We start from the raw sequence: 21,507 nt of genomic DNA on the forward strand, positions 1-21,507 counted from the left end.
AGTTATGACATGGCGACGAAATTTGGCGAAAACAACGTGGTCGCGGCGGGTGTGACCTTGCGACATGTCGATAACACCAAAAAGAAGCCTCTGTCGAAATTTGATGCAAATCGGACGAGAAATGGCGAAGTTATGACATGGCGACGAAATTTGGCGAAAACAAGGTGGTGGCGGCGGGTGTGACCTTGCGACATGTCGATAACACCAAAAAGAAGTCTCTGTCGAAATTTGATGCGAATCGGACGAGAAATGACGAAGTTAAGACATGGCGACGAAATTTGGCGAAAACAACGTGGTCGCGGCGGGTGTGACCTTGCGACATGTCGATAACACCAAAAAGAAGCCTCTGTCGAAATTTGATGCAAATCGGACGAGAAATGGCGAAGTTATGACATGGCGACGAAATTTGGCGAAAACAAGGTGGTGGCGGCGGGTGTGACCTTGCGACATGTCGATAACACCAAAAAGAAGTCTCTGTCGAAGTTTGATGGAAATCGGACGAGAAATGGCGAAGTTATGACATGGCGACGAAATTTGGCGAAAACAACGTGGCGGCGACGGGTGGGACCTTGCGACATGTCGATAACAGCAAAAAGAAGTCTCTGTCGAAGTTTGATGGAAATCGGACGAGAAATGGCGAAGTTATGACATGGCGACGAAATTTGGCGAAAACAAGGTGGTGGCGGCGGGTGTGACCTTGCGACATGTCGATAACACCAAAAAGAAGTCTCTGTCGAAATTTGATGCGAATCGGACGAGAAATGACGAAGTTATGACATGGCGACGAAATTTGGCGAAAACAACGTGGTCGCGGCGGGTGTGACCTTGCGACATGTCGATAACACCAAAAAGAAGCCTCTGTCGAAATTTGATGCAAATCGGACGAGAAATGGCGAAGTTATGACATGGCGACGAAATTTGGCGAAAACAAGGTGGTGGCGGCGGGTGTGACCTTGCGACATGTCGATAACACCAAAAAGAAGTCTCTGTCGAAGTTTGATGGAAATCGGACGAGAAATGGCGAAGTTATGACATGGCGACGAAATTTGGCGAAAACAACGTGGCGGCGACGGGTGGGACCTTGCGACATGTCGATAACAGCAAAAAGAAGTCTCTGTCGAAGTTTGATGGAAATCGGACGAGAAATGGCGAAGTTATGACATGGCGACGAAATTTGGCGAAAACAACGTGGTGGCGGCGGGTGTGACCTTGCGACATGTCGATAACACCAAAAAGAAGTCTCTGTCGAAATTTGATGCAATCGGACGAGAAATGCGAAGTTATGACATGGCGACGAAATTTGGCGAAAACAACGTGGTCGCGGCGGGTGGACCTTGCGACATGTCGATAACACAAAAAGAAGCTCTGTCGAATTTGATGCAAATCGGACGAGAAATGGCGAAGTTATGACATGGCGACGAAATTTGGCGAAAACAAGGTGGTGGCGGCGGGTGTGACCTTGCGACATGTCGATAACACCAAAAAGAAGTCTCTGTCGAAATTTGATGCGAATCGGACGAGAAATGACGAAGTTATGACATGGCGACGAAATTTGGCGAAAACAACGTGGTCGCGGCGGGTGTGACCTTGCGACATGTCGATAACACCAAAAAGAAGCCTCTGTCGAAATTTGATGCAAATCGGACGAGAAATGGCGAAGTTATGACATGGCGACGAAATTTGGCGAAAACAACGTGGTGGCGGCGGGTGTGACCTTGCGACATGTCGATAACACCAAAAAGAAGTCTCTGTCGAAGTTTGATGGAAATCGGACGAGAAATGGCGAAGTTATGACATGGCGACGAAATTTGGCGAAAACAACGTGGCGGCGACGGGTGGGACCTTGCGACATGTCGATAACAGCAAAAAGAAGTCTCTGTCGAAGTTTGATGGAAATCGGACGAGAAATGGCGAAGTTATGACATGGCGACGAAATTTGGCGAAAACAAGGTGGTGGCGGCGGGTGTGACCTTGCGACATGTCGATAACACCAAAAAGAAGTCTCTGTCGAAATTTGATGCGAATCGGACGAGAAATGACGAAGTTATGACATGGCGACGAAATTTGGCGAAAACAACGTGGTCGCGGCGGGTGTGACCTTGCGACATGTCGATAACACCAAAAAGAAGCCTCTGTCGAAATTTGATGCAAATCGGACGAGAAATGGCGAAGTTATGACATGGCGACGAAATTTGGCGAAAACAAGGTGGTGGCGGCGGGTGTGACCTTGCGACATGTCGATAACACCAAAAAGAAGTCTCTGTCGAAATTTGATGGAAATCGGACGAGAAATGGCGAAGTTATGACATGGCGACGAAATTTGGCGAAAACAACGTGGCGGCGCGGGTGGACCTTGCGACATGTCGATAACAGCAAAAAGAAGTCTCTGTCGAAGTTTGATGGAAATCGGACGAGAAATGGCGAAGTTATGACATGGCGACGAAATTTGGCGAAAACAAGGTGGTGGCGGCGGGTGTGACCTTGCGACATGTCGATAACACCAAAAAGAAGTCTCTGTCGAAATTTGATGCGAATCGGACGAGAAATGACGAAGTTATGACATGGCGACGAAATTTGGCGAAAACAACGTGGTCGCGGCGGGTGTGACCTTGCGACATGTCGATAACACCAAAAAGAAGCCTCTGTCGAAATTTGATGCAAATCGGACGAGAAATGGCGAAGTTATGACATGGCGACGAAATTTGGCGAAAACAAGGTGGTGGCGGCGGGTGTGACCTTGCGACATGTCGATAACACCAAAAAGAAGTCTCTGTCGAAATTTGATGCGAATCGGACGAGAAATGGCGAAGTTATGACATGGCGACGAAATTTGGCGAAAACAACGTGGTCGCGGCGGGTGTGACCTTGCGACATGTCGATAACACCAAAAAGAAGCCTCTGTCGAAATTTGATGCAAATCGGACGAGAAATGGCGAAGTTATGACATGGCGACGAAATTTGGCGAAAACAAGGTGGTGGCGGCGGGTGTGACCTTGCGACATGTCGATAACACCAAAAAGAAGTCTCTGTCGAAGTTTGATGGAAATCGGACGAGAAATGGCGAAGTTATGACATGGCGACGAAATTTGGCGAAAACAACGTGGCGGCGGCGGGTGGACCTTGCGACATGTCGATAACAGCCAAAAAGAAGTCTCTGTCGAAGTTTGATGGAAATCGGACGAGAAATGGCGAAGTTATGACATGGCGACGAAATTTGGCGAAAACAAGTGGTGCGGCGGGTGTGACCTTGCGACATGTCGATAACACCAAAAAGAAGTCTCTGTCGAAATTTGATGCAATCGGACGAGAAATGGCGAAGTTATGACATGGCGACGAAATTTGGCGAAAACAAGGTGGTGGCGGCGGGTGTGACCTTGCGACATGTCGATAACACCAAAAAGAAGTCTCTGTCGAAATTTGATGCGAATCGGACGAGAAATGACGAAGTTATGACATGGCGACGAAATTTGGCGAAAACAACGTGGTCGCGGCGGGTGTGACCTTGCGACATGTCGATAACACCAAAAAGAAGCCTCTGTCGAAATTTGATGCAAATCGGACGAGAAATGACGAAGTTATGACATGGCGACGAAATTTGGCGAAAACAGGTGGTGGCGGCGGGTGTGACCTTGCGACATGTCGATAACACCAAAAAGAAGTCTCTGTCGAAGTTTGATGGAAATCGGACGAGAAATGGCGAAGTTATGACATGGCGACGAAATTTGGCGAAAACAACGTGGTCGCGGCGGGTGTGACCTTGCGACATGTCGATAACACCAAAAAGAAGTCTCTGTCGAAATTTGATGCGAATCGGACGAGAAATGACGAAGTTATGACATGGCGACGAAATTTGGCGAAAACAACGTGGTCGCGGCGGGTGTGACCTTGCGACATGTCGATAACACCAAAAAGAAGTCTCTGTCGAAGTTTGATGCAAATCGGACGAGAAATGGCGAAGTTATGACATGGCGACGAAATTTGGCGAAAACAAGGTGGTGGCGGCGGGTGTGACCTTGCGACATGTCGATAACACCAAAAAGAAGTCTCTGTCGAAATTTGATGCAAATCGGACGAGAAATGACGAAGTTATGACATGGCGACGAAATTTGGCGAAAACAACGTGGTCGCGGCGGGTGTGACCTTGCGACATGTCGATAACACCAAAAAGAAGTCTCTGTCGAAATTTGATGCGAATCGGACGAGAAATGACGAAGTTATGACATGGCGACGAAATTTGGCGAAAACAACGTGGTCGCGGCGGGTGTGACCTTGCGACATGTCGATAACACCAAAAAGAAGCCTCTGTCGAAATTTGATGCAAATCGGACGAGAAATGACGAAGTTATGACATGGCGACGAAATTTGGCGAAAACAAGTGGTGCGGCGGGTGTGACCTTGCGACATGTCGATAACACCAAAAAGAAGCTCTGTCGAATTTGATGCAAATCGGACGAGAAATGGCGAAGTTATGACATGGCGACGAAATTTGGCGAAAACAAGGTGGTGGGGCGGGTGTGACCTTGCGACATGTCGATAACACCAAAAAGAAGTCTCTGTCGAAATTTGATGCGAATCGGACGAGAAATGACGAAGTTATGACATGGCGACGAAATTTGGCGAAAACAACGTGGTCGCGGCGGGTGTGACCTTGCGACATGTCGATAACACCAAAAAGAAGTCTCTGTCGAAATTTGATGCGAATCGGACGAGAAATGACGAAGTTATGACATGGCGACGAAATTTGGCGAAAACAACGTGGTCGCGGCGGGTGTGACCTTGCGACATGTCGATAACACCAAAAAGAAGCCTCTGTCGAAATTTGATGCAAATCGGACGAGAAATGACGAAGTTATGACATGGCGACGAAATTTGGCGAAAACAAGGTGGTGGCGGCGGGTGTGACCTTGCGACATGTCGATAACAGCAAAAAGAAGTCTCTGTCGAAGTTTGATGGAAATCGGACGAGAAATGGCGAAGTTATGACATGGCGACGAAATTTGGCGAAAACAAGGTGGTGGCGGCGGGTGTGACCTTGCGACATGTCGATAACACCAATAAGAAGCATTTTGCCAAATGTCATGCAAATCGGCCGAAAATGGCGAAGTTATGGCATGGCGACAAAGGTTGTCGCCATGCCTTCCCTTTACAAATGGGGGAGCTGTTAGCCGCCCCAAGAAGGGCGTTTCCAGAGCACACGACGAGACGTCGCTCCCTCGTGCTCCACGCGGGTCGGCCCCCACTTGCGCCCGGAGGCGCAAGGGGGGTCTACCTCCACCGACCGGGAAAGCCCTGCCCACGTCACCGCCTCTGCAACCGCGTTCCCCTAGGGGCCCGTCTGACGCTCGCCTTACGAGGTGGGAGCGCACCCGTAAATCGGCCCCCATTAAGGCTTCGAACTCGGGAACCCGGCCAGCCCCAAGGGGAGTGCACGCTAAAGAGCGCGGTCACCCAAGAGTTGGAGGTAGAGAGCCCCTCTCACTTGCCAAGCGCCACCCGCACTTTTGGCAAGCCCCGCCGGCTCCCCACCCGGTGAGCCTGCTTGGTGGGAGGAGCATTGGAGGGGGGACCTTCCCGTAAGGCTCTCCCCTTGCAGCGTTGCTCCCCCGGACCACCCCTCCGACGGGAAGAGAGTCGGGGCTGTGGGACAAACCACGGGTGGACCCGACTCCCCAGAGAGGCAGGGCGGTCCAGGGGCGCAGCTGCAATGGGGAGCTCACCCAGGGACACGTCCCCCACAAGCGCCTCCCGCAGACTAAAAAAATTGCGGAACGGAACTTGTACTAGGCAACTTTGTCCCCCTAACCACTAAATGTGGCCACTTTTGCAAGAAAATAGTTCAATGACCGGACTTGAAACTGGTCAAATCAGCCTATTTTTTGGTAGTAGGGCAGTATGATCTTGCATTTAGTGCATTAAAAGTTTCAAAAAGGTCAGTGGGGGTTTTCAAAAGGAGAGGTGGCTTATAGCTGATATGCCAATATCTACATGTCCACATGTTCCGTGTTTACAATTGTTACAAATAATTCAATTAATTTTTTCAATGTTGTTGGAAGTGGGAAAATATCGATTCTTATAGTTTTTTGGTCGCTGATTTCGAATCTGAAGTCAGTTTTTCGATTGCGACATCATGGGAAGGAGGATATGGACGAGAAGTTTTCCTAAAATTTCGCACTAAATTAGGTGCATATATTATTTCTTTTGTCATGTCATATAATCCAATTTAAAACATTCTGGATCAGTGTGAAGGGCCAATCGACGGGCGTATACACTATACTTGAAGTGAGTTAGTTATGTGCTGTGCGAATGGAGCTAAACTCACGAGAAACCCTAGTCTCAGCACAAGGTACTTCAGGAGGCCGTAGGTTTAAGCTCCACCCGCACAGTACATAACTCGTTCACTTTATGTATAGTAACGATATAATCTGACGTAAATCTAAGATTCCCCCGCATGACATAAAGGAACACAAAGAACATACTGTACTGTACTATTTTGATTCACCGACAAAATTCATATAATTCTACAGTATTTGTCAATCTTCCCGTCACAATATGAGGCTTATTTTTACAAAATGAACGAACCATCAGCAAATGGTATCTATTTATTATTGCGTTTCATTGATTTGATCATAACTTGTTTTAAATACTGTTGAATGAAACCAGCAAGCTTCACTGCAGGGCGGCCATGAAGGAGCACCGTTCGTTTCCTGGATAAGATCGATACAACAATTGACTAGGTACAAAAAATTATTTAAATATTGCATATGCGAAATAATACAGTTTGCACATTTTTAATTGTTTGAACACTAAATCTTAAATGCTTTAGAAAAAAACACTTCGTTCATCTTTATTATTCATTATAAATTATAATCATTACGTGTTGGTTAACTTTAATTACATTACACCATCATCATATCCGACAACAGGTGACTTGGTTGTCCAGATACTCACAATGGAGAACTCGGAGAACACGTCAATGGAGGAAGATGGCCAACTTGTTCTTTACTCTGGTTCTTCAGGATTAGACCCAAGTCCAAGTTCCAATAATTCCAATTCTAATGAGACGATGAGCAATGATAGCCCAGATTTTGAAACGGAAATGGACGGAGATAACGCTGGGGAAGAGGACGATGATAACGAAGAAGATGGTAATGATGATGAGGTGGAGGAAGAAGAGGAACGAGTCGAATATTCAGGATCTGTTGAGTAAGTCGTTTCAATATTATGTAGGGGAATGTACATACGCTCTATACAATACAAAATCTGTACAGGTTAAGTGCAGAAAGTATCCAGGCCATGGCACAAAGTATTGGCGTAAATTTGTCTGAAGAGGTTTCAATAGCTCTTGGAGATCTCGCATTGAAAAAACTAAGGGCTGCAACATTGGTACTTGTTTAATATTAAGTTTATTGATATATGAATGAATATGCAAGTTACATATCAGAATGGTTTGAATATATTTATCAGCTTGCTATTGGATTTGCGGACCATGAAACTGCTCCAGGTCTAAGGTTTGAGTGATTTTTGTTGTTTATTATCCAATTAATTTATTCAAAATCTGATAACATATTTACAATAATTTGAGAAATTCATTTGAAATTTATATTGAATTAATTAATTTCCATATTCAATTATTTGACAATTATACACCAAACTTATGTGCTGTGAAATGCGAATATGTCAGGCATAACGAGCTTTGTAAAGAAGCAAGCTTGATTAATAAATATTATTATTATTATTATTCTTCTCTTTTGAACAATTCAGAACATCGGACTTTTCCAAGGCCGAGCAAGTTTATCAATCACCCAGTTTCGGTCACCGATCCTCTCAAGCCGAACCACCAGTTCGACCAATTGACCCAGGAAACTTTTGCATTGCAGACGAAGGACCAGAAATCGACTTGTATACAACACTATCCTCCCCAAATATATCAGAATTCATAATGCGGAGATTGGATCCCGAATTTTACGTTCATCAAGCTGTTGTAAATAGCAGATTCGCTGTTCTTAGCTCTTCTGATGATGACGAAGAAGAGGAAGGGGAGGAAGAAGGAGTGGAGGATGAGGATGAAGAAGAGAACGACGACGACGACGACGACGAGGACAACGATGAGGAAGAAGAGGATACAGAGTTCGAGGAACAAGTTTTACCCAAACTGGATTTAGAAGATATCAACGACCATGGTGAAATAAGCAAAAATGTTGACAGTGATGCTGGAAACGCTTCAGGATCGCCCTCAAACAATACCATGGATGCTGCAATTGTCGTTGGAAACGGTCCAACGTTGAATTCACCTCCCGAAGTAACTGCTGATGAAGGGTTGCAACTGTTGCAAGAGAACGAACAATTAGCATTGGAGGCGTCCTCCAATGCCAAAGTTTTTTTAGATACACAATACATGCAATTGGACGAAGATTGGTTAGAATATATGCGCGTGTTTGTTAGTTGTTTTCTGGACACTAAACATGTTGAATTGCCGACGGTGACGGATGACGATGCCCTAGTAGATGAAAACCAGGATGTTGATTTAGACAATGAAAATACATTTCAATGTATCATAGAAGATTTAACTAGTAACTCTGCATTTCCGGTCGCAGACGTGATTTGCGATTTCTTCTGTGATCACCTCAATGGTCTCTTTACACAAGTGTCTTCAACTTCAAAACAACGTGGTCGCGGCGGGTGTGACCTTGCGACATGTCGATAACACCAAAAAGAAGCCTCTGTCGAAATTTGATGCAAATCGGACGAGAAATGGCGAAGTTATGACATGGCGACGAAATTTGGCGAAAACAACGTGGCGGCGACGGGTGGGACCTTGCGACATGTCGATAACAGCAAAAAGAAGTCTCTGTCGAAGTTTGATGGAAATCGGACGAGAAATGGCGAAGTTATGACATGGCGACGAAATTTGGCGAAAACAAGGTGGTGGCGGCGGGTGTGACCTTGCGACATGTCGATAACACCAAAAAGAAGTCTCTGTCGAAATTTGATGCGAATCGGACGAGAAATGACGAAGTTATGACATGGCGACGAAATTTGGCGAAAACAACGTGGTCGCGGCGGGTGTGACCTTGCGACATGTCGATAACACCAAAAAGAAGCTCTGTCGAAATTTGATGCAAATCGGACGAGAAATGGCGAAGTTATGACATGGCGACGAAATTTGGCGAAAACAACGTGGTCGCGGCGGGTGTGACCTTGCGACATGTCGATAACACCAAAAAGAAGCCTCTGTCGAAATTTGATGCAAATCGGACGAGAAATGGCGAAGTTATGACATGGCGACGAAATTTGGCGAAAACAAGGTGGTGGCGGCGGGTGTGACCTTGCGACATGTCGATAACACCAAAAAGAAGCCTCTGTCGAAATTTGATGCAAATCGGACGAGAAATGGCGAAGTTATGACATGGCGACGAAATTTGGCGAAAACAAGGTGGTGGCGGCGGGTGTGACCTTGCGACATGTCGATAACACCAAAAAGAAGTCTCTGTCGAAATTTGATGCAATCGGACGAGAAATGACGAAGTTATGACATGGCGACGAAATTTGGCGAAAACAAGGTGGTGGCGGCGGGTGTGACCTTGCGACATGTCGATAACACCAAAAAGAAGTCTCTGTCGAAATTTGATGCAATCGGACGAGAAATGACGAAGTTATGACATGGCGACGAAATTTGGCGAAAACAAGTGGTGGCGGCGGGTGTGACCTTGCGACATGTCGATAACACCAAAAAGAAGCTCTGTCGAAATTTGATGCAATCGGACGAGAAATGACGAAGTTATGACATGGCGACGAAATTTGGCGAAAACAAGTGGTGCGGCGGGTGTGACCTTGCGACATGTCGATAACACAAAAAGAAGCTCTGTCGAAATTGATGCAAATCGGCGAGAAAGACGAAGTTATGACATGGCGACGAAATTTGGCGAAAACAGTGGTGCGGCGGGTGTGACCTTGCGACATGTCGATAACAGCAAAAAGAAGTCTCTGTCGAATTTGATGGAAATCGGACGAGAAATGGCGAAGTTATGACATGGCGACGAAATTTGGCGAAAACAACGTGGTCGCGGCGGGTGTGACCTTGCGACATGTCGATAACACCAAAAAGAAGTCTCTGTCGAAATTTGATGCGAATCGGACGAGAAATGACGAAGTTATGACATGGCGACGAAATTTGGCGAAAACAACGTGGTCGCGGCGGGTGTGACCTTGCGACATGTCGATAACACCAAAAAGAAGTCTCTGTCGAAGTTTGATGCAAATCGGACGAGAAATGGCGAAGTTATGACATGGCGACGAAATTTGCCGAAAACAAGGTGGTGGCGGCGGGTGTGACCTTGCGACATGTCGATAACACCAAAAAGAAGTCTCTGTCGAAATTTGATGCCAATCGGACGAGAAATGACGAAGTTATGACATGGCGACGAAATTTGGCGAAAACAACGTGGTCGCGGCGGGTGTGACCTTGCGACATGTCGATAACACCAAAAAGAAGTCTCTGTCGAAATTTGATGCGAATCGGACGAGAAATGACGAAGTTATGACATGGCGACGAAATTTGGCGAAAACAACGTGGTCGCGGCGGGTGTGACCTTGCGACATGTCGGTAACACCAAAAAGAAGCCTCTGTCGAAATTTGATGCAAATCGGACGAGAAATGACGAAGTTATGACATGGCGACGAAATTTGGCGAAAACATGGTGGTGGCGGCGGGTGTGACCTTGCGACATGTCGATAACACCAAAAAGAAGTCTCTGTCGAAGTTTGATGCAAATCGGACGAGAAATGGCGAAGTTATGACATGGCGACGAAATTTGGCGAAAACAAGGTGGTGGCGGCGGGTGTGACCTTGCGACATGTCGATAACACCAAAAAGAAGTCTCTGTCGAAATTTGATGCGAATCGGACGAGAAATGACGAAGTTATGACATGGCGACGAAATTTGGCGAAAACAACGTGGTCGCGGCGGGTGTGACCTTGCGACATGTCGATAACACCAAAAAGAAGTCTCTGTCGAAATTTGATGCGAATCGGACGAGAAATGACGAAGTTATGACATGGCGACGAAATTTGGCGAAAACAACGTGGTCGCGGCGGGTGTGACCTTGCGACATGTCGGTAACACCAAAAAGAAGCCTCTGTCGAAATTTGATGCAAATCGGACGAGAAATGACGAAGTTATGACATGGCGACGAAATTTGGCGAAAACATGGTGGTGGCGGCGGGTGTGACCTTGCGACATGTCGATAACAGCAAAAAGAAGTCTCTGTCGAAGTTTGATGGAAATCGGACGAGAAATGGCGAAGTTATGACATGGCGACGAAATTTGGCGAAAACAAGGTGGTGGCGGCGGGTGTGACCTTGCGACATGTCGATAACAGCAAAAAGAAGTCTCTGTCGAAGTTTGATGGAAATCGGACGAGAAATGGCGAAGTTATGACATGGCGACGAAATTTGGCGAAAACAAGGTGGTGGCGGCGGGTGTGACCTTGCGACATGTCGATAACACCAAAAAGAAGTCTCTGTCGAAATTTGATGCCAATCGGACGAGAAATGACGAAGTTATGACATGGCGACGAAATTTGGCGAAAACAAGGTGGTGGCGGCGGGTGTGACCTTGCGACATGTCGATAACACCAAAAAGAAGTCTCTGTCGAAATTTGATGCGAATCGGACGAGAAATGACGAAGTTATGACATGGCGACGAAATTTGGCGAAAACAACGTGGTCGCGGCGGGTGTGACCTTGCGACATGTCGATAACACCAAAAAGAAGCCTCTGTCGAAATTTGATGCAAATCGGGCGAGAAAAGACGAAGTTATGACATGGCGACGAAATTTGGCGAAAACATGGTGGTGGCGGCGGGTGTGACCTTGCGACATGTCGATAACAGCAAAAAGAAGTCTCTGTCGAAGTTTGATGGAAATCGGACGAGAAATGGCGAAGTTATGACATGGCGACGAAATTTGGCGAAAACAACGTGGTCGCGGCGGGTGTGACCTTGCGACATGTCGATAACACCAAAAAGAAGTCTCTGTCGAAATTTGATGCGAATCGGACGAGAAATGACGAAGTTATGACATGGCGACGAAATTTGGCGAAAACAACGTGGTCGCGGCGGGTGTGACCTTGCGACATGTCGATAACACCAAAAAGAAGTCTCTGTCGAAGTTTGATGCAAATCGGACGAGAAATGGCGAAGTTATGACATGGCGACGAAATTTGGCGAAAACAAGGTGGTGGCGGCGGGTGTGACCTTGCGACATGTCGATAACACCAAAAAGAAGTCTCTGTCGAAATTTGATGCCAATCGGACGAGAAATGACGAAGTTATGACATGGCGACGAAATTTGGCGAAAACAACGTGGTCGCGGCGGGTGTGACCTTGCGACATGTCGATAACACCAAAAAGAAGTCTCTGTCGAAATTTGATGCGAATCGGACGAGAAATGACGAAGTTATGACATGGCGACGAAATTTGGCGAAAACAACGTGGTCGCGGCGGGTGTGACCTTGCGACATGTCGGTAACACCAAAAAGAAGCCTCTGTCGAAATTTGATGCAAATCGGACGAGAAATGACGAAGTTATGACATGGCGACGAAATTTGGCGAAAACATGGTGGTGGCGGCGGGTGTGACCTTGCGACATGTCGATAACACCAAAAAGAAGTCTCTGTCGAAGTTTGATGCAAATCGGACGAGAAATGGCGAAGTTATGACATGGCGACGAAATTTGGCGAAAACAAGGTGGTGGCGGCGGGTGTGACCTTGCGACATGTCGATAACACCAAAAAGAAGTCTCTGTCGAAATTTGATGCGAATCGGACGAGAAATGACGAAGTTATGACATGGCGACGAAATTTGGCGAAAACAACGTGGTCGCGGCGGGTGTGACCTTGCGACATGTCGATAACACCAAAAAGAAGTCTCTGTCGAAATTTGATGCGAATCGGACGAGAAATGACGAAGTTATGACATGGCGACGAAATTTGGCGAAAACAACGTGGTCGCGGCGGGTGTGACCTTGCGACATGTCGGTAACACCAAAAAGAAGCCTCTGTCGAAATTTGATGCAAATCGGACGAGAAATGACGAAGTTATGACATGGCGACGAAATTTGGCGAAAACATGGTGGTGGCGGCGGGTGTGACCTTGCGACATGTCGATAACAGCAAAAAGAAGTCTCTGTCGAAGTTTGATGGAAATCGGACGAGAAATGGCGAAGTTATGACATGGCGACGAAATTTGGCGAAAACAAGGTGGTGGCGGCGGGTGTGACCTTGCGACATGTCGATAACACCAAAAAGAAGTCTCTGTCGAAATTTGATGCGAATCGGACGAGAAATGACGAAGTTATGACATGGCGACGAAATTTGGCGAAAACAACGTGGTCGCGGCGGGTGTGACCTTGCGACATGTCGATAACACCAAAAAGAAGCCTCTGTCGAAATTTGATGCAAATCGGACGAGAAATGACGAAGTTATGACATGGCGACGAAATTTGGCGAAAACAAGGTGGTGGCGGCGGGTGTGACCTTGCGACATGTCGATAACAGCAAAAAGAAGTCTCTGTCGAAGTTTGATGGAAATCGGACGAGAAATGGCGAAGTTATGACATGGCGACGAAATTTGGCGAAAACAAGGTGGTGGCGGCGGGTGTGACCTTGCGACATGTCGATAACACCAATAAGAAGCATTTTGCCAAATGTCATGCAAATCGGCCGAAAAATGGCGAAGTTATGGCATGGCGACAAAGGTTGTCGCCATGCCTTCCCTTTACAAATGGGGGGAGCTGTTAGCCGCCCCAAGAAGGGCGTTTCCAGAGCACACGACGAGGACGTCGCTCCCTCGTGCTCCACGCGGGTCGGCCCCCACTTGCGCCCGGAGGCGCAAGGGGGGTCTACCTCCACCGACCGGGAAAGCCCTGCCCACGTCACCGCCTCTGCAACCGCGTTCCCCTAGGGGGCCCGTCTGACGCTCGCCTTACGAGGTGGGAGCGCACCCGTAAATCGGCCCCCATTAAGGCTTCGAACTCGGGAACCCGGCCAGCCCCAAGGGGAGTGCACGCTAAAGAGCGCGGTCACCCAAGAGTTGGAGGTAGAGAGCCCCTCTCACTTGCCAAGCGCCACCCGCACTTTTGGCAAGCCCCGCCGGCTCCCCACCCGGTGAGCCTGCTTGGTGGGAGGAGCATTGGAGGGGGGACCTTCCCGTAAGGCTCTCCCCTTGCAGCGTTGCTCCCCCGGACCACCCCTCCGACGGGAAGAGAGTCGGGGCTGTGGGACAAACCACGGGTGGACCCGACTCCCCAGAGAGGCAGGGCGGTCCAGGGGCGCAGCTGCAATGGGGAGCTCACCCAGGGACACGTCCCCCACAAGCGCCTCCCGCAGACTAAAAAAATTGCGGAACGGAACTTGTACTAGGCAACTTTGTCCCCCTAACCACTAAATGTGGCCACTTTTGCAAGAAAATAGTTCAATGACCGGACTTGAAACTGGTCAAATCAGCCTATTTTTTGGTAGTAGGGCAGTATGATCTTGCATTTAGTGCATTAAAAGTTTCAAAAAGGTCAGTGGGGGTTTTCAAAAGGAGAGGTGGCTTATAGCTGATATGCCAATATCTACATGTCCACATGTTCCGTGTTTACAATTGTTACAAATAATTCAATTAATTTTTTCAATGTTGTTGGAAGTGGGAAAATATCGATTCTTATAGTTTTTTGGTCGCTGATTTCGAATCTGAAGTCAGTTTTTCGATTGCGACATCATGGGAAGGAGGATATGGACGAGAAGTTTTCCTAAAATTTCGCACTAAATTAGGTGCATATATTATTTCTTTTGTCATGTCATATAATCCAATTTAAAACATTCTGGATCAGTGTGAAGGGCCAATCGACGGGCGTATACACTATACTTGAAGTGAGTTAGTTATGTGCTGTGCGAATGGAGCTAAACTCACGAGAAACCCTAGTCTCAGCACAAGGTACTTCAGGAGGCCGTAGGTTTAAGCTCCACCCGCACAGTACATAACTCGTTCACTTTATGTATAGTAACGATATAATCTGACGTAAATCTAAGATTCCCCCGCATGACATAAAGGAACACAAAGAACATACTGTACTGTACTATTTTTGATTCACCGACAAAATTCATATAATTCTACAGTATTTGTCAATCTTCCCGTCACAATATGAGGCTTATTTTTACAAAATGAACGAACCATCAGCAAATGGTATCTATTTATTATTGCGTTTCATTGATTTGATCATAACTTGTTTTAAATACTGTTGAATGAAACCAGCAAGCTTCACTGCAGGGCGGCCATGAAGGAGCACCGTTCGTTTCCTGGATAAGATCGATACAACAATTGACTAGGTACAAAAAATTATTTAAATATTGCATATGCGAAATAATACAGTTTGCACATTTTTAATTGTTTGAACACTAAATCTTAAATGCTTTAGAAAAAAACACTTCGTTCATCTTTATTATTCATTATAAATTATAATCATTACGTGTTGGTTAACTTTAATTACATTACACCATCATCATATCCGACAACAGGTGACTTGGTTGTCCAGATACTCACAATGGAGAACTCGGAGAACACGTCAATGGAGGAAGATGGCCAACTTGTTCTTTACTCTGGTTCTTCAGGATTAGACCCAAGTCCAAGTTCCAATAATTCCAATTCTAATGAGACGATGAGCAATGATAGCCCAGATTTTGAAACGGAAATGGACGGAGATAACGCTGGGGAAGAGGACGATGATAACGAAGAAGATGGTAATGATGATGAGGTGGAGGAAGAAGAGGAACGAGTCGAATATTCAGGATCTGTTGAGTAAGTCGTTTCAATATTATGTAGGGGAATGTACATACGCTCTATACAATACAAAATCTGTACAGGTTAAGTGCAGAAAGTATCCAGGCCATGGCACAAAGTATTGGCGTAAATTTGTCTGAAGAGGTTTCAATAGCTCTTGGAGATCTCGCATTGAAAAAACTAAGGGCTGCAACATTGGTACTTGTTTAATATTAAGTTTATTGATATATGAATGAATATGCAAGTTACATATCAGAATGGTTTGAATATATTTATCAGCTTGCTATTGGATTTGCGGACCATGAAACTGCTCCAGGTCTAAGGTTTGAGTGATTTTTGTTGTTTATTATCCAATTAATTTATTCAAAATCTGATAACATATTTACAATAATTTGAGAAATTCATTTGAAATTTATATTGAATTAATTAATTTCCATATTCAATTATTTGACAATTATACACCAAACTTATGTGCTGTGAAATGCGAATATGTCAGGCATAACGAGCTTTGTAAAGAAGCAAGCTTGATTAATAAATATTATTATTATTATTATTCTTCTCTTTTGAACAATTCAGAACATCGGACTTTTCCAAGGCCGAGCAAGTTTATCAATCACCCAGTTTCGGTCACCGATCCTCTCAAGCCGAACCACCAGTTCGACCAATTGACCCAGGAAACTTTTGCATTGCAGACGAAGGACCAGAAATCGACTTGTATACAACACTATCCTCCCCAAATATATCAGAATTCATAATGCGGAGATTGGATCCCGAATTTTACGTTCATCAAGCTGTTGTAAATAGCAGATTCGCTGTTCTTAGCTCTTCTGATGATGACGAAGAAGAGGAAGGGGAGGAAGAAGGAGTGGAGGATGAGGATGAAGAAGAGAACGACGACGACGACGACGACGAGGACAACGATGAGGAAGAAGAGGATACAGAGTTCGAGGAACAAGTTTTACCCAAACTGGATTTAGAAGATATCAACGACCATGGTGAAATAAGCAAAAATGTTGACAGTGATGCTGGAAACGCTTCAGGATCGCCCTCAAACAATACCATGGATGCTGCAATTGTCGTTGGAAACGGTCCAACGTTGAATTCACCTCCCGAAGTAACTGCTGATGAAGGGTTGCAACTGTTGCAAGAGAACGAACAATTAGCATTGGAGGCGTCCTCCAATGCCAAAGTTTTTTTAGATACACAATACATGCAATTGGACGAAGATTGGTTAGAATATATGCGCGTGTTTGTTAGTTGTTTTCTGGACACTAAACATGTTGAATTGCCGACGGTGACGGATGACGATGCCCTAGTAGATGAAAACCAGGATGTTGATTTAGACAATGAAAATACATTTCAATGTATCATAGAAGATTTAACTAGTAACTCTGCATTTCCGGTCGCAGACGTGATTTGCGATTTCTTCTGTGATCACCTCAATGGTCTCTTTACACAAGTGTCTTCAACTGCCTTGCATAGGATGGTCACCGTTGTGGATGCATTTTTATGCGGTTCGCGTATCCCCTCAACGACTTTTGTAAAGAATATAAAGTTCAAAACTTTAATACCAATTATAGTATTAATTATTGTTATGTGATTATACTTTACTAGATGAGGAAAATGTCGTCAGTTTTAATCGAAATATTGGTTCGTCCCCCTGAATATGACGTTCAACCTATGCTTGTTCAAGTTTTTATGAAGGTAGTAAAAACTAATTACAGTAAATTTATGAGTATAGAAAATACTTGAAAATATGACAATGCATCTTGCTTAACTTGTGTTAGATTCTGAAGAACTACGACGAACTTCTTACATGGACATGCACATATATCACGGAAGTACTGAAAAGAACCTCGGAAATGGCTGTCGAACTTTTAAGCAACGAGTACAAGTGTCTTCTTCATGGTGCGCTACTATTGGCAAACGGATTGGAGGTGTTGGATATCAAAATAGCGCATGAGTTTGGCTGGGACTCTAGTATCACGGACATTAAGCGAGTTCATTTTAACGTTAAAAAAGAAAACATTGAATTGTCAAACGCTATTGATGAATATTTGGAGGAAGAGTTTAACGTGAGTAAACTTAACCTAACTGTTACAAAGATGCACTTTAATGTGATACCAGACACCAAATAAACATTATTTTAGTGAAATGTTTCTCTAATTTTCAGAAATTTGAAAAATCTAATAACAATGGGAGCTGACGGCGACAGAGTTAGACATGGAGTCTATGGAGTTCTGTGTTATTTTTTAATCGATAACAATTTACTATGATTTTTAAAATAATTTATATTAACCTATGCAAAATTTGTATCTACATGCATTCTATAATTAGAAATATTTTCTACGACTGCATGGTGAAGGCTTACATGTTGTGTATTTATTGCATACCATAATGCGCGACTTGATAAAATAACAATATATTAAAGAATATTAGTGGGTCAATTAGATATGTGTCAACAAATTATTATGAGTGAACATATTATCAATAATGTAGAACTCGGTCACAATTATACATGCTAATACACTAAAAGTGTAGCTATTTTCACTTATCGTCAGGCTTAATTTAAACGGCCGTGGCATCAATGCTCTTCTTCCTCTCTGCATTTGGAGGCGACGCCAGTGTCTCTACGTCACCTTCTTCGTTTATGACGACCACAGAATTTCTCTTGATTTTTGCCAAAATATGTGGAATTTTGCTTTTGGCTTTAAATCCATGCAAGTGTGATGTGGGTGTGGGCGTTTCGGGTTCCTCGGTTGAGTCTGTCCTCTCAATAATTGGAATGTCATCTGAAATAATTTAGGGGGAGTGTCAGTTTCAAGTCTTTGACGCGTCTACTACTACTACTACTACTATTACCTTAAATACTTAAAAGCAAATGTAAATAGAGATGAAAAGTATGCAAGGTTTAGTCAAGTTTCACTTGCTATAGCTCAGATGAACGTTTAGTCAAAATTAACGTCATAATATGCAAAACATAAGATACACGAACATGGATATTATAAGGTAATATAACAACAACATTGTGCCTTAGTGGCACTCTGGACTTGCACATTTTTATGAGATACATACCCAGTTCAAAATTTTCAAGACAAATCGATAGGAAAGAGTGAAAGTCGAGTTGATTAAATTAATTCAGAGGGATTAATGTAATTATACAGTTGTGTAGTCCTTCCAAGGAGTGGTGCAGTGCCACGCACAACAAGATCATTCATGCACAGTTCAGAAATCAGATGTCATGCACATATTTCTCCCCCAACACCACTACTATCATCACCACCACCCACTATGTCATCTAAGGTTAAAAAAATCTTCTAAGCGGTATACAGTATAAAGATTTTGGTTCTCAGACCTCCCGAGCTGTCGAATATGACCACAAGGCAGATGTCACTATAAATTAATTTACCTGGAAGTTTCTTTGTCCGAAAGGAAGCATTCGTGATTATAGATTTCTTGAAACTGCTGACTTCCACTTGGATGGGTAGTTCTAAAATCACAATAATTGAAACATTTATGGTACAAAAATATGTTTGTTGCAACTATTTTATTAAATCAAAAATTATTGAGATGGCCAGGAGTTGAATTTAAAGTTGGGTTATCAGGATTAAATGAACACGTTAGAATTGAATGGGATACAGGCGAGGAATATTGAACTCAAAGAACCAGTCGAATAATTGGAATAACTGGCTGCTGTTCGAGATACCACTGACAAGTAGCAAGAAGTAGGATGATGATGTTTGGATTGGATCATGTCAAAGAGAGAAAACTGGTGGCGATAACAGGGAAGGCAATCAGGTTCGAAGTTTATGTCGAGTAACTTGGGAAAGATTTTTTCAGAATGGAAAGGATGTCGATAAATCTGCCCACGTTCTCGTGTACCTGATCAAAAATAAAGTAAAATAATAACATGACAAATTGAAGGGTGGTTAGCTGACCTGATGATTTAAGATAATCCTGGACAGCATGACAAGCTAGCAATGCATCTGCCCAAAGTTGGTAATTTGCACGAGCAGAAATTTCGTCCAAAATTTGTTCTGCCAGCGTTGGAGAACCATTATATCTATAGTCAACAAAATATCTCAATGACATCACTAATCACAGTTACGTACAATAAGTTAATTAATTGATCTTAGATTGAAATTATACGCTGAAAAATATGCAGTTTGAACCATCTCAATTAGTAATTTGGATGACAGAACAATTCTCACAGGTGGTTGCAGCTTTTGAGAGTTCATGGGAGTGAACCCTTGCGTTATTAGTCTAGAAGAAACGAAAAAATTCCACATTGAGTTTATATCTTTATTTCATAAGTTCGCATATTGTTGGTCAGTTCAGTTTTTTAAACAGCACTAAACCAAATAATATTTTCGGGCGGCCATACTTTGTTATCACCTTAAGATGCATAGGAATTGAGTGCTTTGGCATATGGGGAAGCCTGTGATTGAATATCCACCATAGCTCCACACATAGCGGAAGTCTTTGTGGGGCTCTGATCCGCTCATCGTTCAGCACCAAAGCCTGCCTTGTAATCGTCTTGACAGTTTTCAAGTTCAAACGGTCCAAATCATTGTCTGATAACCAAGATGTAGAGACGCCACCAGGCTGAAATAGTTTAATGTTAAATAATTACTCTTATTGACCGTCGAATATTTCAACGTCCAACTTGTAAGTCTTACATCATGGTAAATCGAAGGAAGATTGACGTTAGCGATTCTAGCAGAAGCCGGAATGATTTCTTCAAATGATAATTCTAGTTCAAATATTCCTCGCAGCAAAGTTTCAAGGGCTACACATTTCTAGTAAAGTAACAGATCAACGTAATAAATAATCGTATTCCTGACATGTTGTTGGTCGACATGCTACCTTTTGTGAATGAATTTGGTTCAGATAAACATAAATAAGGGATGGGATGAACTGCCCAGAGAAGACGCGGAGTTTTCCGTGAGGTGCTCGATAAAGAGAGAACAAAACGGCAATGACATCCCCGTATAGCTGCAAAAACAAACAAGATTTCCAGATGTTATATGACTGGAACTTTATGATTTAATAATGGTATTTTTATTATATTGAATATGTTGCAAAATTAAAAAGGTTCGACTTATAGAGTTCGTTGAATCCGTATACTACTAAACAAAATTATCCACCCACCGAACGAAACCTGTCGTTTTCCTCCAAGACGTGAGTCACCGCTTGGAAAAGGTCTTCATTGTTGAGAATTGACTCGGAGAAATCATTCAACCCGTCGCAGCCGGATAACAGATTGTCAGATAACTTTGCCCACTCAGTCAATAACTCTACGACCAACTGGTCCGTCATCGTGGGAACTTATAAGACTGTGGAATGTGAGAAGTGGCTTACTTACTATGTTAATTTGTAGTAACTATTAATTAAAAAACAAACACATTTTGCGTTACACAAAATGTCTTCATTTCATTGTTGCGAAATGTGAAATGAAGGTGTGAGCTTGAAGATCGCGCAAAGAGTGATGAAGTGCTTTGTGCATGGGAGTTTGTGCTCGAGTCACAGTCACAGTCAATGTTGATCATGATGTGTTGGACCTTTTTTGACAAGACATGCAGATTTTTTTTAAAGGTGTTTCAATTGCGTTTTATTTTAGTTCTCAAAAACGATCATGGATGTATACGAAAACGATACTGTAAAGCTCATTTTAAACAGCTTTGCGG

The 21,507-nt window shown here is 44.1% G+C and overlaps 2 protein-coding genes across 8 annotated transcripts; one reads left to right on the plus strand and one right to left on the minus strand.

Annotated features, from left to right (window-relative positions):
* The first annotated feature begins 5,439 nt into the window (after nucleotides 1-5,439).
* Nucleotides 5,440-18,270, plus strand: LOC110859229. Of its 4 annotated transcripts, XM_035859406.1 has the most exons (10): nucleotides 5,440-6,591; nucleotides 6,676-6,734; nucleotides 6,924-7,203; nucleotides 7,269-7,383; nucleotides 7,465-7,508; nucleotides 7,762-8,608; nucleotides 17,244-17,360; nucleotides 17,435-17,524; nucleotides 17,608-17,895; nucleotides 17,994-18,270. In XM_035859406.1, exons 3-10 carry the CDS (start codon nucleotides 6,950-6,952, stop codon nucleotides 18,024-18,026), a joined length of 1,788 nt encoding a protein of 595 aa, XP_035715299.1. In that variant the 5' UTR covers nucleotides 5,440-6,591; nucleotides 6,676-6,734; nucleotides 6,924-6,949; the 3' UTR covers nucleotides 18,027-18,270. The 4 variants fall into 4 exon arrangements, with proteins under 4 accessions (XP_035715299.1, XP_021963809.1, XP_021963810.1 ...); XM_022108117.2 differs by lacking the exons at nucleotides 5,440-6,591; nucleotides 6,676-6,734; nucleotides 6,924-7,203; ... (1 more) ...; nucleotides 7,465-7,508; nucleotides 7,762-8,608 and adding exons at nucleotides 14,069-15,226; nucleotides 15,296-15,369; nucleotides 15,559-15,838; nucleotides 15,904-16,018; nucleotides 16,100-16,143 and having other exon boundaries at nucleotides 16,397-17,360; XM_022108118.2 differs by lacking the exons at nucleotides 5,440-6,591; nucleotides 6,676-6,734; nucleotides 6,924-7,203; ... (1 more) ...; nucleotides 7,465-7,508; nucleotides 7,762-8,608 and adding exons at nucleotides 14,069-15,226; nucleotides 15,311-15,369; nucleotides 15,559-15,838; nucleotides 15,904-16,018; nucleotides 16,100-16,143 and having other exon boundaries at nucleotides 16,397-17,360.
* Nucleotides 18,181-21,357, minus strand: LOC110859230 (protein FAM126B). Of its 4 annotated transcripts, none has more exons than XM_022108121.2 (9): nucleotides 20,972-21,357; nucleotides 20,687-20,815; nucleotides 20,500-20,619; nucleotides 20,205-20,425; nucleotides 19,970-20,083; nucleotides 19,759-19,883; nucleotides 19,534-19,702; nucleotides 19,230-19,310; nucleotides 18,561-18,612 (listed from the first exon to the last, which is right to left on the minus strand). In XM_022108121.2, exons 1-9 carry the CDS (start codon nucleotides 21,137-21,139, stop codon nucleotides 18,609-18,611), a joined length of 1,131 nt encoding a protein of 376 aa, XP_021963813.1. In that variant the 5' UTR covers nucleotides 21,140-21,357; the 3' UTR covers nucleotides 18,561-18,608. The 4 variants fall into 4 exon arrangements, with proteins under 4 accessions (XP_021963811.1, XP_021963813.1, XP_021963814.1 ...); XM_022108122.2 differs by having other exon boundaries at nucleotides 19,527-19,702; XM_022108119.2 differs by lacking the exon at nucleotides 19,534-19,702 and having other exon boundaries at nucleotides 18,181-18,612.
* Nucleotides 21,358-21,507: the final 150 nt, after the last annotated feature.

The sequence above is a fragment of the Folsomia candida genome, unplaced genomic scaffold, assembly GCF_002217175.1.
Source record: "Folsomia candida strain VU population unplaced genomic scaffold, ASM221717v1 Fcan01_Sc025, whole genome shotgun sequence".
Lineage (NCBI taxonomy): Eukaryota > Metazoa > Arthropoda > Collembola > Entomobryomorpha > Isotomidae > Folsomia > Folsomia candida.

What these genes read in the sequence shown, in the direction of transcription:
- LOC110859229 (XM_035859406.1), top strand. Translation starts at nt 6,950, where the DNA reads ATGGAGAACTCGGAGAACACGTCAATGGAGGAAGATGGCCAACTTGTT. An exon ending in GAAACTGCTCCAGGTCTAAG is followed by an intron (nt 7,509 to 7,761) that starts GTTTGAGTGATT and finishes TGAACAATTCAG; the next exon opens with AACATCGGACTTTTCCAAGG. An exon ending in TTGTTCAAGTTTTTATGAAG is followed by an intron (nt 17,525 to 17,607) that starts GTAGTAAAAACT and finishes AACTTGTGTTAG; the next exon opens with ATTCTGAAGAACTACGACGA.
- LOC110859230 (XM_022108119.2), bottom strand. Translation starts at nt 21,139, where the DNA reads ATGACGGACCAGTTGGTCGTAGAGTTATTGACTGAGTGGGCAAAGTTA. An exon ending in ACCAAATTCATTCACAAAAG is followed by an intron (nt 20,620 to 20,686) that starts GTAGCATGTCGA and finishes TTACTTTACTAG; the next exon opens with AAATGTGTAGCCCTTGAAAC. An exon ending in CATCTTAAGGTGATAACAAA is followed by an intron (nt 20,084 to 20,204) that starts GTATGGCCGCCC and finishes CGTTTCTTCTAG; the next exon opens with ACTAATAACGCAAGGGTTCA.